We start from the raw sequence: 12,187 nt of genomic DNA on the forward strand, positions 1-12,187 counted from the left end.
TATATATATATATATATAACCACTAGTAGCTAATAGATGATGAAAACAACTGAGTTAATGAAATCAAAGACCAAGGTAAAAAAACATTGTGCCTGCCAAAAGATGAAAGACAGAGGCGAAACAAAGTCATAATTGATGACAAAAATAATTTTATTTACGTGCAGAAGGATGAAGATAAAGGAAAAGGAACCAATTTTAACAAATGAAGAAAGGAAAAATTATAAGGATTGATAAATTTTTTAGGGAAAATCACATAAATATGCTACATCAAAAAAATATTTACTATTTATGTCAATATAATTTTTCTAACTAAATATAACAATTTTTGGAATGAAACAAATTGTACAGGCTCTTGCCTCTTTCTCTACATTTTTTCCGCTTACTTCTCTTCTTCTGTTTATTCTTTTTCTTTTTCGTCTTTTTCTCTCTCTGTTTATCTTTCTCGTTTTTGCTTCTTCTTTTTCTTTAAAATTTCATCCAAATATCAGTTTTTGTACATATTTTTTCATTTTTATCCAAAAATACGATAAATATAGTAACAAAATGTGAAAAAATTTGCACAAAAATTATGTTTTCAAGCAAAAATTTCAAATCTAGAAAATTAAAGCAGCAAGAACTCATCAATGATGGTTATTATAAAACTTCTATTTTTAAATTTGTTATTTGAATTTTACGAATTTGTGATTAATTTTGGTAGATTGTTCTCACCAAATAATTGAAAATGTTGTTTGGAGATTATATATCAATTTTAAGTGGGTTTGATTAAGTTTATAAGTGATTTTAGGAGAAATATTAGATTGAAGGTCAAAAAAGGTTAATTTTATGGAACTATATCACAATTGTATTAAAGTTGTATTATATATGATATGAATTAAAATTGAAAATCATAAACAATGAATTATATTCAAGAGTAATAAAAGTTTAATTCAGTTTATAGATTATTTTCATGTCTTTCATTAATTACGTTTTCATTTATTCTTAATTTTATCTTCTAATTCAATTTTAATATTGTGTAATACATTTTTAATACAAATTTCATTCATTTTGTAGTTTGTTATTTGTCACTGTTAGATTACTTATTTAATTTATTATTAATATAAATTTAATTCACTCTATAGATCATTGTCTTGTCTTTCTTTAGTTACATTTTTCATTCATGCTTAATTCCCTCTTATAATTCAATTTTAGTATTTGTATAATACACTTTTAATGCAAATTTCATTCATTCTGCAGTTTATTGGTTGATTTGTTACTATTGAATTACTTGCTTAATTCATTATTGATACAAGTTTAATTCATTCTATAGATCAATGTTTGGTCTTTCATTAGTTACGCTTTTTATTCATGATTAATTCTCTCTTCTAATTTAACTTTAATATTTGTTTATACACTTTTTATACAAGTTTAATTCATTTTACTGTTTATTGGTTAATTTGTTACTATTAAATTATTTGTTTAATTAATTATTGATAAAAAATTTATTCAATTTACAAATAATAAGATGCTCTTTTTTTTTGCCATATTTTGCATTCAATTTTGTTGCTTCTCTTTTTTTGGGAGATTGAAAAAGAGCTCATAAAATAAGTGGGTAAAGAGAAGAGAGGAAGAAAGAGTGCGATAGAGACAGAAAAAAAGAGCGAAAAGGAGAGAAAAAAAAAGAGCGACAGAAAAGAAAAAGAGCGAGAGAGACAATTTAATAAAATACACAATATTATCATATATTGCTATAAATAATAATAATTAAAGAATATATTTAAAATAAGTAATTATTTTTTAAAAGGAATCCACTCAAGTGATTAATCCAATTTTTTAAGCATATAATGCAATAAAAGCTATCGTTGAGAAATTCGTCATTCACGGCTTAGAAGTGTAAATTGCACTTTGTTTGTAATTGAAAAGTATTTGAATGACCATTTCTTTTTATAAGAATTGATAATTAATTAGATGGTGCAGTGGATTAATTACTGAATGCCATAATTATAAGTAAATTTTTGTATTTTAAGTTATTTTTATTTTTTGAAAGTGTCTAAAAAATAATTTGATTTTAAGCATTTACTTTTAAATTAAAAAGTATGAAAATAAGCTAAAAATCAAAAGTTAAATACGATCAACTTATAACTGGTAACTTTTAGCTTATAAGTTATATAAAAAAAATCAATCTAAACATCTCCAATGTTATGCCATTTTTAACTATGAAGAATATTACTACTAGACTAAATTTTTGTGGCAACATACTTTTGAGTTTATTTTGTTTGTTTTGGATTCAAGTGAAATTAAAGTTCTCATAAAATCTAAAACTTGTTAAATTGTTCACATTTTAAGCACCATATCTCATGTATTTCACAAGTTTAATTACTCATTGCATACAAAGCATGACAAGATCACAAGTTTTTTACTTTCTTCATACCATTAATCATGTCATATAAGGCCAAGTCATTTTCCTTTTAAAAGATGTGTGTATTTTAGAAACTTAGCACATATAATCTATATTCAAAGTATTCAAACTTGGCTTATTTTTTCTTTTTTTTTTCTAAACTTTCAATGTTATATACCTTCTAAGGCATTTCTAACTATATGATGCCAAGGAAGAATCTACTTCTAGCTTCTTTATCTTCCTTTGCTATAGTTATCTTCATCTTCTTTATATCATTTACTATTCACTCGTTAACAACTTCCTTAACCAATATCATTTTATTACAACAAGCGCCTCTGATAGTAAACACACAGTTCACCCTTTTGATAGGAATTTTCACACGACCAGGAAATTTCGATAGGCGACATTTCCTTCGTCTTGTATATGGAATACAATCCACCCCCATAGCTCGTATCGATGTAAAGTTCATTTTCTGCAATATCACCAATAGAGAACAAAGAACTTTTGTCTCTTTAGAAATCATGCGTTTTAATGACATTATTGTCCTCAATTGCACAGAGAACATGAATAGTGGCAAAACTTATACTTACTTTTCTACTCTTCCTCAAATACTCCCCACACGTTATGACTATGTCATGAAGGCTGATGATGATGTTTATTTGAGGCTTGAACCATTAGCATCATCACTTCAATCACTACCTAGAGTTGATCTATATTATGGCTTTGTTATACCTTGTCCTAGTATGAATCCCTTTGTTCATTATATGTCCGGAATGGGATTTGTTTTATCATGGGATCTGGTGGAATGGATAAGAAGATCGAATATTCCCGCGAATAATACGTACGGACCAGAAGATAAATTGGTTGGTCAATGGCTTAATATGGGAAATAAAGCAAAAAATAGAGTTTCAAACAAGCCAAAGATGTATGATTATCCTGGAACTAATGGAAAATGTTCACATGAACTTATTCCAGATACAATAGCGGTTCATCGACTAAAAAAGTGGGAGCAATGGATAAATGTTCTAAGATTTTTTAATGTGACTAAACAACTTCAACCATCCAGTCTTTATAGTATATCATATGATTAATTAATGAATTCAATTTTTTACATTTTTTTTTGCTTATAATGTTATTCTTAACTATGATCAAAGACGTTGCAAGATAAATTATTTATCTCCCACCTCGTTTTACGTGTTATTACAATTTTTATTTTGTTTTTATTTACAATTTCACTCGTAATCTTATTTTTACACTATTAACATAGTTTAATATGAAATAGCATATTAATTGTAATTTTTATCGCGTTAATAGTTTAATGTTATTTTTAACTATATATTCCAGGTGACTTAAATATATTATACATCGTTGGTACACATATAAAACTCAAGCCTTTCTTATAAGGTTTTTTTAATAATTGTGAAAATATAAACAATCTAACATTCAGAAATCCTATTAATTATTCGTAGAACTATATGATTTTCACATATATTTAATATTAGGATATTAGGATCGTAGAACTATATGATTTTCACATATATTTAATAATAGGATATTTCATTCAAGAATACATACCTGAATATTGAGCGAAAGTCTTTTCTTTTGGTAATTTAGAAATTGTTTCTCTCTCTTGCCTTATACATTATGTATAACTTTGATGGATAAGACTATATCTTTATGGCAGAGAGAGAACCCTTTAAATAGAGTGCATTTTTACCACCATTCACACCTTTCTATCATGAGTAATTGAGATAAAAGATAGTTGGAAGAGGTAATGAGTAAAGTGGAAGACTTAATCGATAATTGAAGTAACTTCTCCACTTTCCCACTTTCCTACTTCCCCACTTTTCCACTTATTCAATTAGAATTAAAATTTAATTAGTAATTAAATAGTAAACCAAAATAATATTAATACGGGTGGATCATAAAACTTACACTTCTTCCTATGTTCTTTTCTTAAAGTTTTGAATACAATTTAAAAATGAAAACTGAGTTAAAACTCGTTTGAATTGATTTATATTTGGGCCTTTTCAAGACAAAAGTATTTTAAAGTGATAATATAGTTTTCAAAATAAAATAAAAAGTATATTTAAATCCTTATTTTAAAGTTAAAATAATAAAAATAAGCCAAAATAACGTATACCGTATATCCTTTAAAATAGGCTTCTAAAAATATATTTGAAATATAATTTCAAGTTCGAATTCCAAATTTTTGCAAATAACTTTTTCAAATAAAATAAAAAGTATTCCGAAAATTATAGTACTAACTATGGCCAAACAGCTCCTTAGCATTTCAAAGTCCCAGCTGTAAAAGTCAACTTTCAAATTCTCCACAATAGACTGAAAACTTAAGTGTATAATTTTTCAGTTCTGTTTCTTTTTCAAGAATAAATAATGGAGTAATTTTCAAAGACACAATTTTTTGTTGAAGAAGGGTGAAAAATGGGGTGGTCTCCATTTTTAGGGATTCCACTTATAGTGGCTCTTCTCTCTTTTCTCTTTTACAAAAGTTTCCCTATCAAATCACTCAACTCTGCTCCACAAGTATGTCTTTTTAACTCCATTAATGTTCTTTGTTTGTTATATTGATTTATTTGTATCTAATCTTTAACATCACTTTAATATATTTTATTTTTTGTTGTGTGCTTCTAATAGAATTTTCCTACACTTTTCACTGTTGAAGAACTTGCTCTTTATAATGGGTCTGATCCAAAATTGCCCATTTTTCTTGGAATTATTGGGTACATGTTCAAATCTGTTATAATCTCATTTCAAGATTGGGCTTTTCTTTTAACATTTCATTGATTTGAAATAGCTATTAATAGGTCTGTATTTGATGTGAGCAAAGGGAAGAGTCACTATGGAGTTGGAGGTGGTTACAACCATTTCGCTGGAAGGTTCAAATCTTTTCTTTTGTTGTCTTTATGCTTCATAATGTGTAATCCCTATTGAAGAGTCTATGTAATCTTTGGTTCTGTTACTTTTGAATCTTATGAGTGGTTATTGTTCTTATGTTTTATAATTTATGTGTGATTTTTTTTCTCGTAGAAGACGATCAGTTTTAATGTTTTGCTGCTCAGTGTAATCTAAGGTTAATCTCATTCGAGAACTTTTAGCTACTCACCATTTTCCAACTAACAATGATTTTTTTTTTATAATTTTCGAATTTCAGAGATGCTTCGCGTGCATTTGTTTCAGGAAACTTTACAGGTTAGAATCTTTTGTTTGTATTTTTATGTGCATTGAGATTATTATAACTTTATCTAGTGCGCGTAGTATAATTGAATATAGTGTGAATTAGAGTTCATAACAACAAATAGTGTAATTCCACAAGTGGGGAAAGTGAATAAGATTTCATGGTAGAAGCAAAACCAACTTAATAAATCGACCTTCTTTTCTCATAGATAGAAGATCTTACAACATTAGATTAAAGGTGTGTTCGGTATGAAGGGAAGTGTTCCCATGGAAAATGTTTTTTAGGTAAATAAGTGGATTTCTTATTCATTTTCTTGTGTTTGATATGTAAACAAAAGATATTGCTAATGCATTTAAATATAATCTAGAAAAATACTATGAGAGGTGGGGTGGCGGTGACAGTGTGGATTTGTAGGGTGGTGGGGATGGGGTATTATGCGAAGGGGGTGAAGATGAGGTGTGTTGGAGAGTGGGGAGGACACAATCAACATGGAATGCCACTTGTGAAACTTGCTTTCCCCCTTTACTTGGAAATCTGCTCCATTTTAAGGCAATTCTGCTTCTCAAGAGTCACATCTAGCAAGTTTGTGGTGAGATAATTAGGGGTTCTCTAAGAGAAAATGAATCTGCATCATGCACGTCCTTATCGCCCTAGTATACTCCACAGGTACACATCTAACCTCCAAGCATCTCCATTGAACCACCCCTCAGGACTTTATCATAAACCTTTTCTAGGTCGATTAATAACATGTGTAGGTCCTTCATTCTTTCTCTGTACTGCTCCACCCGTCTCATACTAGATGAATGTTTTGTAGTTGAAGGTCCCGGCATGAATCCGAACTAGCTCGCGGGAATTTCCAATCCTCACCTTCATCTCCACCACCCTCATCCAAACTGTAATCGTGTGGCTTAGCAGCTTGATATCTCTATAGTTGTTGCAATTCTAAATGTCATCCTTGTTCTTATACAACAAAATCATTGTGCTCCATCTCCTTTCTTTGGGCATTTTCGTCTTAAAACTGGCATGAAACAACCGAGTTAGCCACTCCAAACCTAACCCCCAATTTTCCCAAAAAAAAAAAAACCCACTTAAAGAGAATTCCCTTTTCTTGCTTCTAGATAGCGTCTATGGTGTATGCTTTAAGGTATCCTCTAAAGTGTAATAATACTAAACTAAAGACTAAATGCAGCACTTGCGATGTTCAAACTTCTTGTTTGTTTTTCTATATCCATGGTATAAATGAAATATAATTCTTCTGTTTTGACTTTGTCTTGATGATTTGTGGCTTCTAAATTGGAGTTGTTTTACTTTACGTTAATACAGGAGATGGACTCACTGACTCACTGCGTGATTTATCCAGCGCCGAGGTCATATGATATTTTGTTGTCATTCAGAGCCTACTTCTTGTTTTGAACATGTTATGCCCTTGATCAGTCTCAGTCCTCCTAAAATATCTGGTGCGATCTTTTTGATGACCCACACTGTTCCTCGATAGTTTATGGTATATGGTATTCCGTGTCTCCAATAAAGTTTATGATACTAGTAATTTACAAAATGCCTTCTGGTATATGCAAGGTTCATATGCTTAGATGTTTCTCTCTTTGCTTATGTTTATCTTCTTTCATTGTTTTTTTACGTCCTACCGACCACCTCTGCCCATGGCACTACATATTATCCGTAAGTGAATGAAGTTGCACTTGCAGAAATATCGAAGACATATGTTGTATCTAGCAATTTTTTTCTCGATGGGAAAGAACTTATTCTCTATATCTCACTTTTATAGGTTAAAAGTATTGTTGACTGGAGAGACTTCTACTTCCGAACATACACGTGAGTAATTATTATCTTTTGAACCTATTACTCTTGAATGGGTAGTGTGGAATGTGAACATTGGACTTCTTTTGGGCGAAAAGTTATCAACACTGTCTTCATTCTTATTCAGTACTTTAGATTTATTATTTGTTTTCCATGATATTCTGTAAAACGTCAAGGAGTAGTGTCTTCCTAGTGGAGAATTATATAGAGATGACAAGAAGGTGGTTGCATGTTTTTGTGGAGTTTTTGGCCAAAATTATCCTTCAACTATACCCCAAACTTAAACTACATCCTTAAAGTATCATTTTTAGCAGAAAACATCCTTTAAGTATTTGTAAGTGAACAACTTTCATCCTTTTGTTAGGTATTGTCAAAAAACTAAGAGATCTTACGAAAACATGAGCAGTTAACGTGACTATCAACAAAAATTATTATTGCATAATTTCATTACTTTCTACAAGAAGTCTTGAAAAGTATAAAAAATCTTAGACATTATTGCTTATGGAAGCTAAAAATGATTGGAAGGAGTGGGTGTAAATGATTTGACTTTTTCGTAACGGAAAGAAGTTGGAGATTAATTATTTTTATCTTTTTCTTAACCAATTAAATTAATGGATTTTTGGGTCAATCTAATATCGAAGTGACCAAAATATTGATTATGTCTCGTATTTGAGTTTCATTCTACATTATTAGAAGGGGAAGTCTCCAACAAATGTCGCCTCTAGCATATTCAATTGAGAAGAAACATATTTAAAGTAGTAATATTTTTAATCAAAATTATATGAAAAATGAATGAAAAAACGGTCAAATTAAATGATTTTGCATAAAATTTAACTCAATTACGAAAAAGTTCACTAATATTCTTGGCATATCTAAGAATAATAATTAGGAAGGGATGACTTATTTTTTGTGGGATATATCAATTAGTTTTCTGATAAATTCAAGTAGAAGGTTGAAAATTGTTCTTTAAAATACTTGAAGAATGTTTTATGATAAGAATGATACTTTAAGGATGTAGTTTGAGTTTGAGATATAGTTTAAGGATGAGTTTGACCAAAATCTCAAAATAATTAATCTCCAAGTTCTTTCCGTTACGAAAAAGGCAAATCATGTATGCTCACACCTTCCAATCATTTTTAGTTTCCATAAGCAACAGTGTCTAAGATATTTTATATTTTTCAAGAACTTCTGGTAGAAAGTAATGAAATTATGCATAATAATTTTTGTTGATAGTCACGTTAACTGCTCATGTTTTCGTAAGATCTCTTAGTTTTTTGACAACACCTAACAAAAGGATGAAAGTTGTTCACTTACAAATACTTAAAGGATGTTTTCTGCTAAAAATGATACTTTAAAGATGTATTAAGTTTGGGGAATAGTTAAAGATGTTTTCTGCTAAAAATGATACTTTAAGGATGTAGTTTAAGTTTGGGGGTATAGTTGAAGGATGTTTTTGGCCAAAAACTCTGTCTTTGTGTGTCTATTTGGACGGGTAACAAAAGCATAGAAGAGAGCAATTAGAAAGCTCCAAGGGTTTTGGTTGGTATGGGCATATCACTGGTACATGTCATGGGTTCAAATACTGCAGTAGACAAAAGCCTAGTATTTAAATGGAGAAGGGTAGAAGGACAGGCCCATTATCCCCAAGTTCCGAAACTGTGCTAGACTGGCCCTTGGACACTTCTTGCTTATCCAAGAAAAAGGATGGAGAGTGGAATAAGAAAGTCAAAGATGATTTGTGATATTCCTTAGCAAAAATCTTATATTTCATTTTTGAAGAGATCCAATTCAAAGTGTTAGAGAGCTAACTAGATACCCGAAAGCTAGGAGTGGGAGAGCAAGAAGTTAACGCATTGCAACACAAAAGTTTTTGAAGTAATGAGATCTAATAACAGGGAATAAGTACCACATCAACAACGAGTACCTCAAAGTAACTGTTACTTTGTTGTTGCATGTCTACAGTTGTCATGCTTTTGCAATTCTTTCTAGCCACATGCTGTAGTTTGGCACTGCAGCATATTAGAAAATCATTATGGCTTTCACCACTTTCCTCTCACTTATAAGAAATATTGGAAATGATGTCTACATTCTTACCTGTTGGTGTAACACGTCTTAGGTTCAGTCTATTTGGGAACCAAGACCGTCTGAAAACCTTAACCTTAGGTGGAGGTTTAGCTTTCCATAAACAGAAATGAAAATGGAAAAGAATGTGAAGGTAACATTGGTCTCTGTAAGAGAAGAAGAATTCATGATAAATGCTCAAAGTCACCTAGTTCGCATATCCTTATATTAGTGTTTACAATAAAAGAAAATCTGGTAGATCATGCCACAATTCAACCCTCGTCTATCTCCTAGTCTTTTTTTTTTTGTTGGGATCAGTATATCTTTTTAGTTTCATTTGTGGAAGAATCAAAACTCCATAGATTTGGAACACAAGTTAGAGCATTATTTGTTTGAGAAGTAAACAGAAGCTGCTACTTGATGAATAGTTTTTTGATGAATTAATGGCTTCCGCCCTCCCCCCACCCACACCCCAACCACCACCAAACTATCATGTTTTTGCTTCGGGTGTTTCTATCACTCACCTGAAGTACAACTTTAGGGTCAAAGCCACAACTCAATATTGTCGGTGCGTGTATTTCACGCTCCTAAAACACTTATAAAACATGCCAAGTGGCAAGCTTTGCAAGTTTCATATTTTAATTGTTAGGTGCTTCTATTTATCACCCTAAGCTATAATTTTTTAAGGTTAAAAACGCCCTGGAAGTGTATTGCTCAATACGCCTAGTGGCACTATACGCGGCATTATATTTTCTGCCCAAATATAATGCTTAATGGTATTATCTCCTGCAATTGCCACTTATGAGTCCTTTGCATCTGGCAGAGAATATGGGCCCCCAGCCTACAGCCAGTCAGCCATATTATCTCCCACTGAAGATATTCTTTCTATTTCTTCCCGATAAAGACATTTTATTGGCCACAAGATCGGTAAATTTTTAACTCCCCTGCCTTCTAGATTTTAACAGATTCCTAATTGACGGAATGGTCTTTCCTTGGTCCTACCATCATCTCTCCATACCTGAAGATTTTCTTATTTGAAAAAGATATTATGAAATGAAATACTCCAACTGGAACTAAAAATGAAATGAAGTGTATGAGGCATGATTGCAGGATAAAATTCATTATCAGGGCCATAAAGCTTATAGGATTGGCTTCCAAGTAACAAAGCACTGAACTGTTATCCATAGACCTGGCGACTTGCGACCACTTAGTTTGTAGGACATTCATGTGACATGGTTCTGAGGACCTGGGTTTCTTCAGCATAGTATGTGTGAAGTGCGTCTGAAGGGTAAGTAGTAGACCAAAATAAAAATCAATGTGAAGAACAAGGAAGATTAAGCTAAAGATGACCTTTAGCTGAGATGTTATTGTTTCTGGTGAAGCAAATAATATTGTTATAACCATTGACTTAATATCTAGAATGCTACCATTTCTATATTGGTGCATAGTTATCAACGAAAATAAATATATAAAATCCTGCTGTTATGTATTTCATTTATTTGGCAGCCAAAAGCAATAACAAAGATTTGGTTTAAGTAGCGGCCCCTCTGTTTGTTTCCCCTATTGTGACGAACAGTCGAACATAGGTAGGAAGTTTAAGATTGAAGAACTGAAAGAATACCTAACTTACTTCCTTTCTGGCAGATATGTTGGTAAGCTAGTTGGTCGGTATTATGATAGTGAAGGCAATCCCACGAAGTACTTAAAAGGGGTTGAAGCAAAGGCCGTCAGAGGTGCTCAGCTGATGGAAAAACAAAAGAATGAAGAGGCTAAACTACCTAGCTGTAATTCAAGGTGGAGTCAACAAGAGGGTTCAGAGGTACAATCCTTTCTTCAATGTCCTAAACTCCGTACCTCAAATATTTTCCTTTTAAGAACTAGTTGTTGAGGTAAGAGAAGAATGAAAAGGAGGCCCCTCTAAAAGTTTCTTCTTCTTCTAACGACATATTTGTTTCTCTGCTTTCTCCCGAGTCCTGACTATTTGATGTGATAGGAGATGTTCTCATCTGCATGTCATTGTGGTTCTTCCCATTCTTTCCTAACAAACCAAGCAAGGGAAGGTCAACTGTTAACTTCCCCTTGTGTTTGTTTCCCATTTCCAAACAAAGGTAAAAGGAAACAAAATAATTTTTTTTTTAAAAATAAAAGATCTGGTTATGGCTGCATGTAGAGAAAAGACTGCTAACAACAATGTCTTATAAATGGAGAAGAAACTAAACATAAAGAGTAAGGTGGTCCATATTAATTTTTGGTTCAAACTTAACAAGTAGGCGGGACATGTATCTTCTTGATGTACTTCTCCAAGGAATCAGAATAAAGAAAAAATAAAATATCAGTCTTCCACTACTCTCTTCTCTCTACAATATTCCTCTTTAACGCTTCCACTGAAAATTGGTATCAGAGCTAGCTAGTTAAATAATAAGTATGGAAAATTCTGGAGCTACAAATCTACAAAAACAGGTATACACTCTTAAATTTATGAGTAGCTAAACAAATTTATTCCTGAAAATCTCTTGTTAATTATAATTATTTATCATGTTCTAATAATGTTATAATAAGCATCTTTAGAAGGTTTGCTACAGAAATATTCTATGAACAAGTATGCCCAGACTATGCCATCCTAAAGTTGAAACCGGTAGGCAAAGAAGGCCGTTTAGGGGAGTAAACAGAGTTGAGGCGCTGTTAGGGTAACTAATCAAAGAAGAAAGCTGTAGTAGTGACTAGACGAGATGATTATTAAA

The 12,187-nt window shown here is 31.5% G+C and overlaps 2 protein-coding genes and 1 long non-coding RNA gene across 4 annotated transcripts in view; all 3 read left to right on the forward strand.

Annotated features, from left to right (window-relative positions):
* Window positions 1-2,574: 2,574 nt before the first annotated feature.
* LOC107025709 (beta-1,3-galactosyltransferase pvg3-like) lies at window positions 2,575-3,465 on the forward strand. Its single transcript, XM_015226466.1, has one exon. It carries the CDS (start codon window positions 2,575-2,577, stop codon window positions 3,463-3,465), a length of 891 nt encoding a protein of 296 aa, XP_015081952.1.
* Window positions 3,466-4,655: 1,190 nt separating this feature from the next.
* LOC107024102 (membrane-associated progesterone-binding protein 4) overlaps window positions 4,656-12,187 on the forward strand; it is a 16,958-nt gene continuing 9,426 nt past the window's right edge. The window contains exons 1-7 of one of the 2 annotated variants that reach the window (XM_015224997.2): window positions 4,656-4,918; window positions 5,030-5,115; window positions 5,200-5,271; window positions 5,547-5,584; window positions 6,894-6,937; window positions 7,354-7,400; window positions 11,091-11,265. In XM_015224997.2, coding sequence (XP_015080483.1) covers window positions 4,817-4,918; window positions 5,030-5,115; window positions 5,200-5,271; window positions 5,547-5,584; window positions 6,894-6,937; window positions 7,354-7,400; window positions 11,091-11,265 — 564 coding nt within the window. In that variant the 5' untranslated portion in view covers window positions 4,656-4,816. Of the gene's footprint in view, window positions 4,919-5,029; window positions 5,116-5,189; window positions 5,272-5,546; window positions 5,585-6,893; window positions 6,938-7,353; window positions 7,401-11,090; window positions 11,266-12,187 lie in introns of both variants that reach the window. The other variant, XM_015224998.2, reaches the window with a different exon arrangement.
* Window positions 7,408-10,779, forward strand: LOC114078066. Its single transcript, XR_003579569.1, has 2 exons — window positions 7,408-10,373; window positions 10,557-10,779. It is a non-coding gene; the product is annotated as an uncharacterized LOC114078066 (long non-coding RNA).

Source organism: Solanum pennellii, chromosome 7 (assembly GCF_001406875.1).
Source record: "Solanum pennellii chromosome 7, SPENNV200".
NCBI lineage: Eukaryota > Viridiplantae > Streptophyta > Magnoliopsida > Solanales > Solanaceae > Solanum > Solanum pennellii.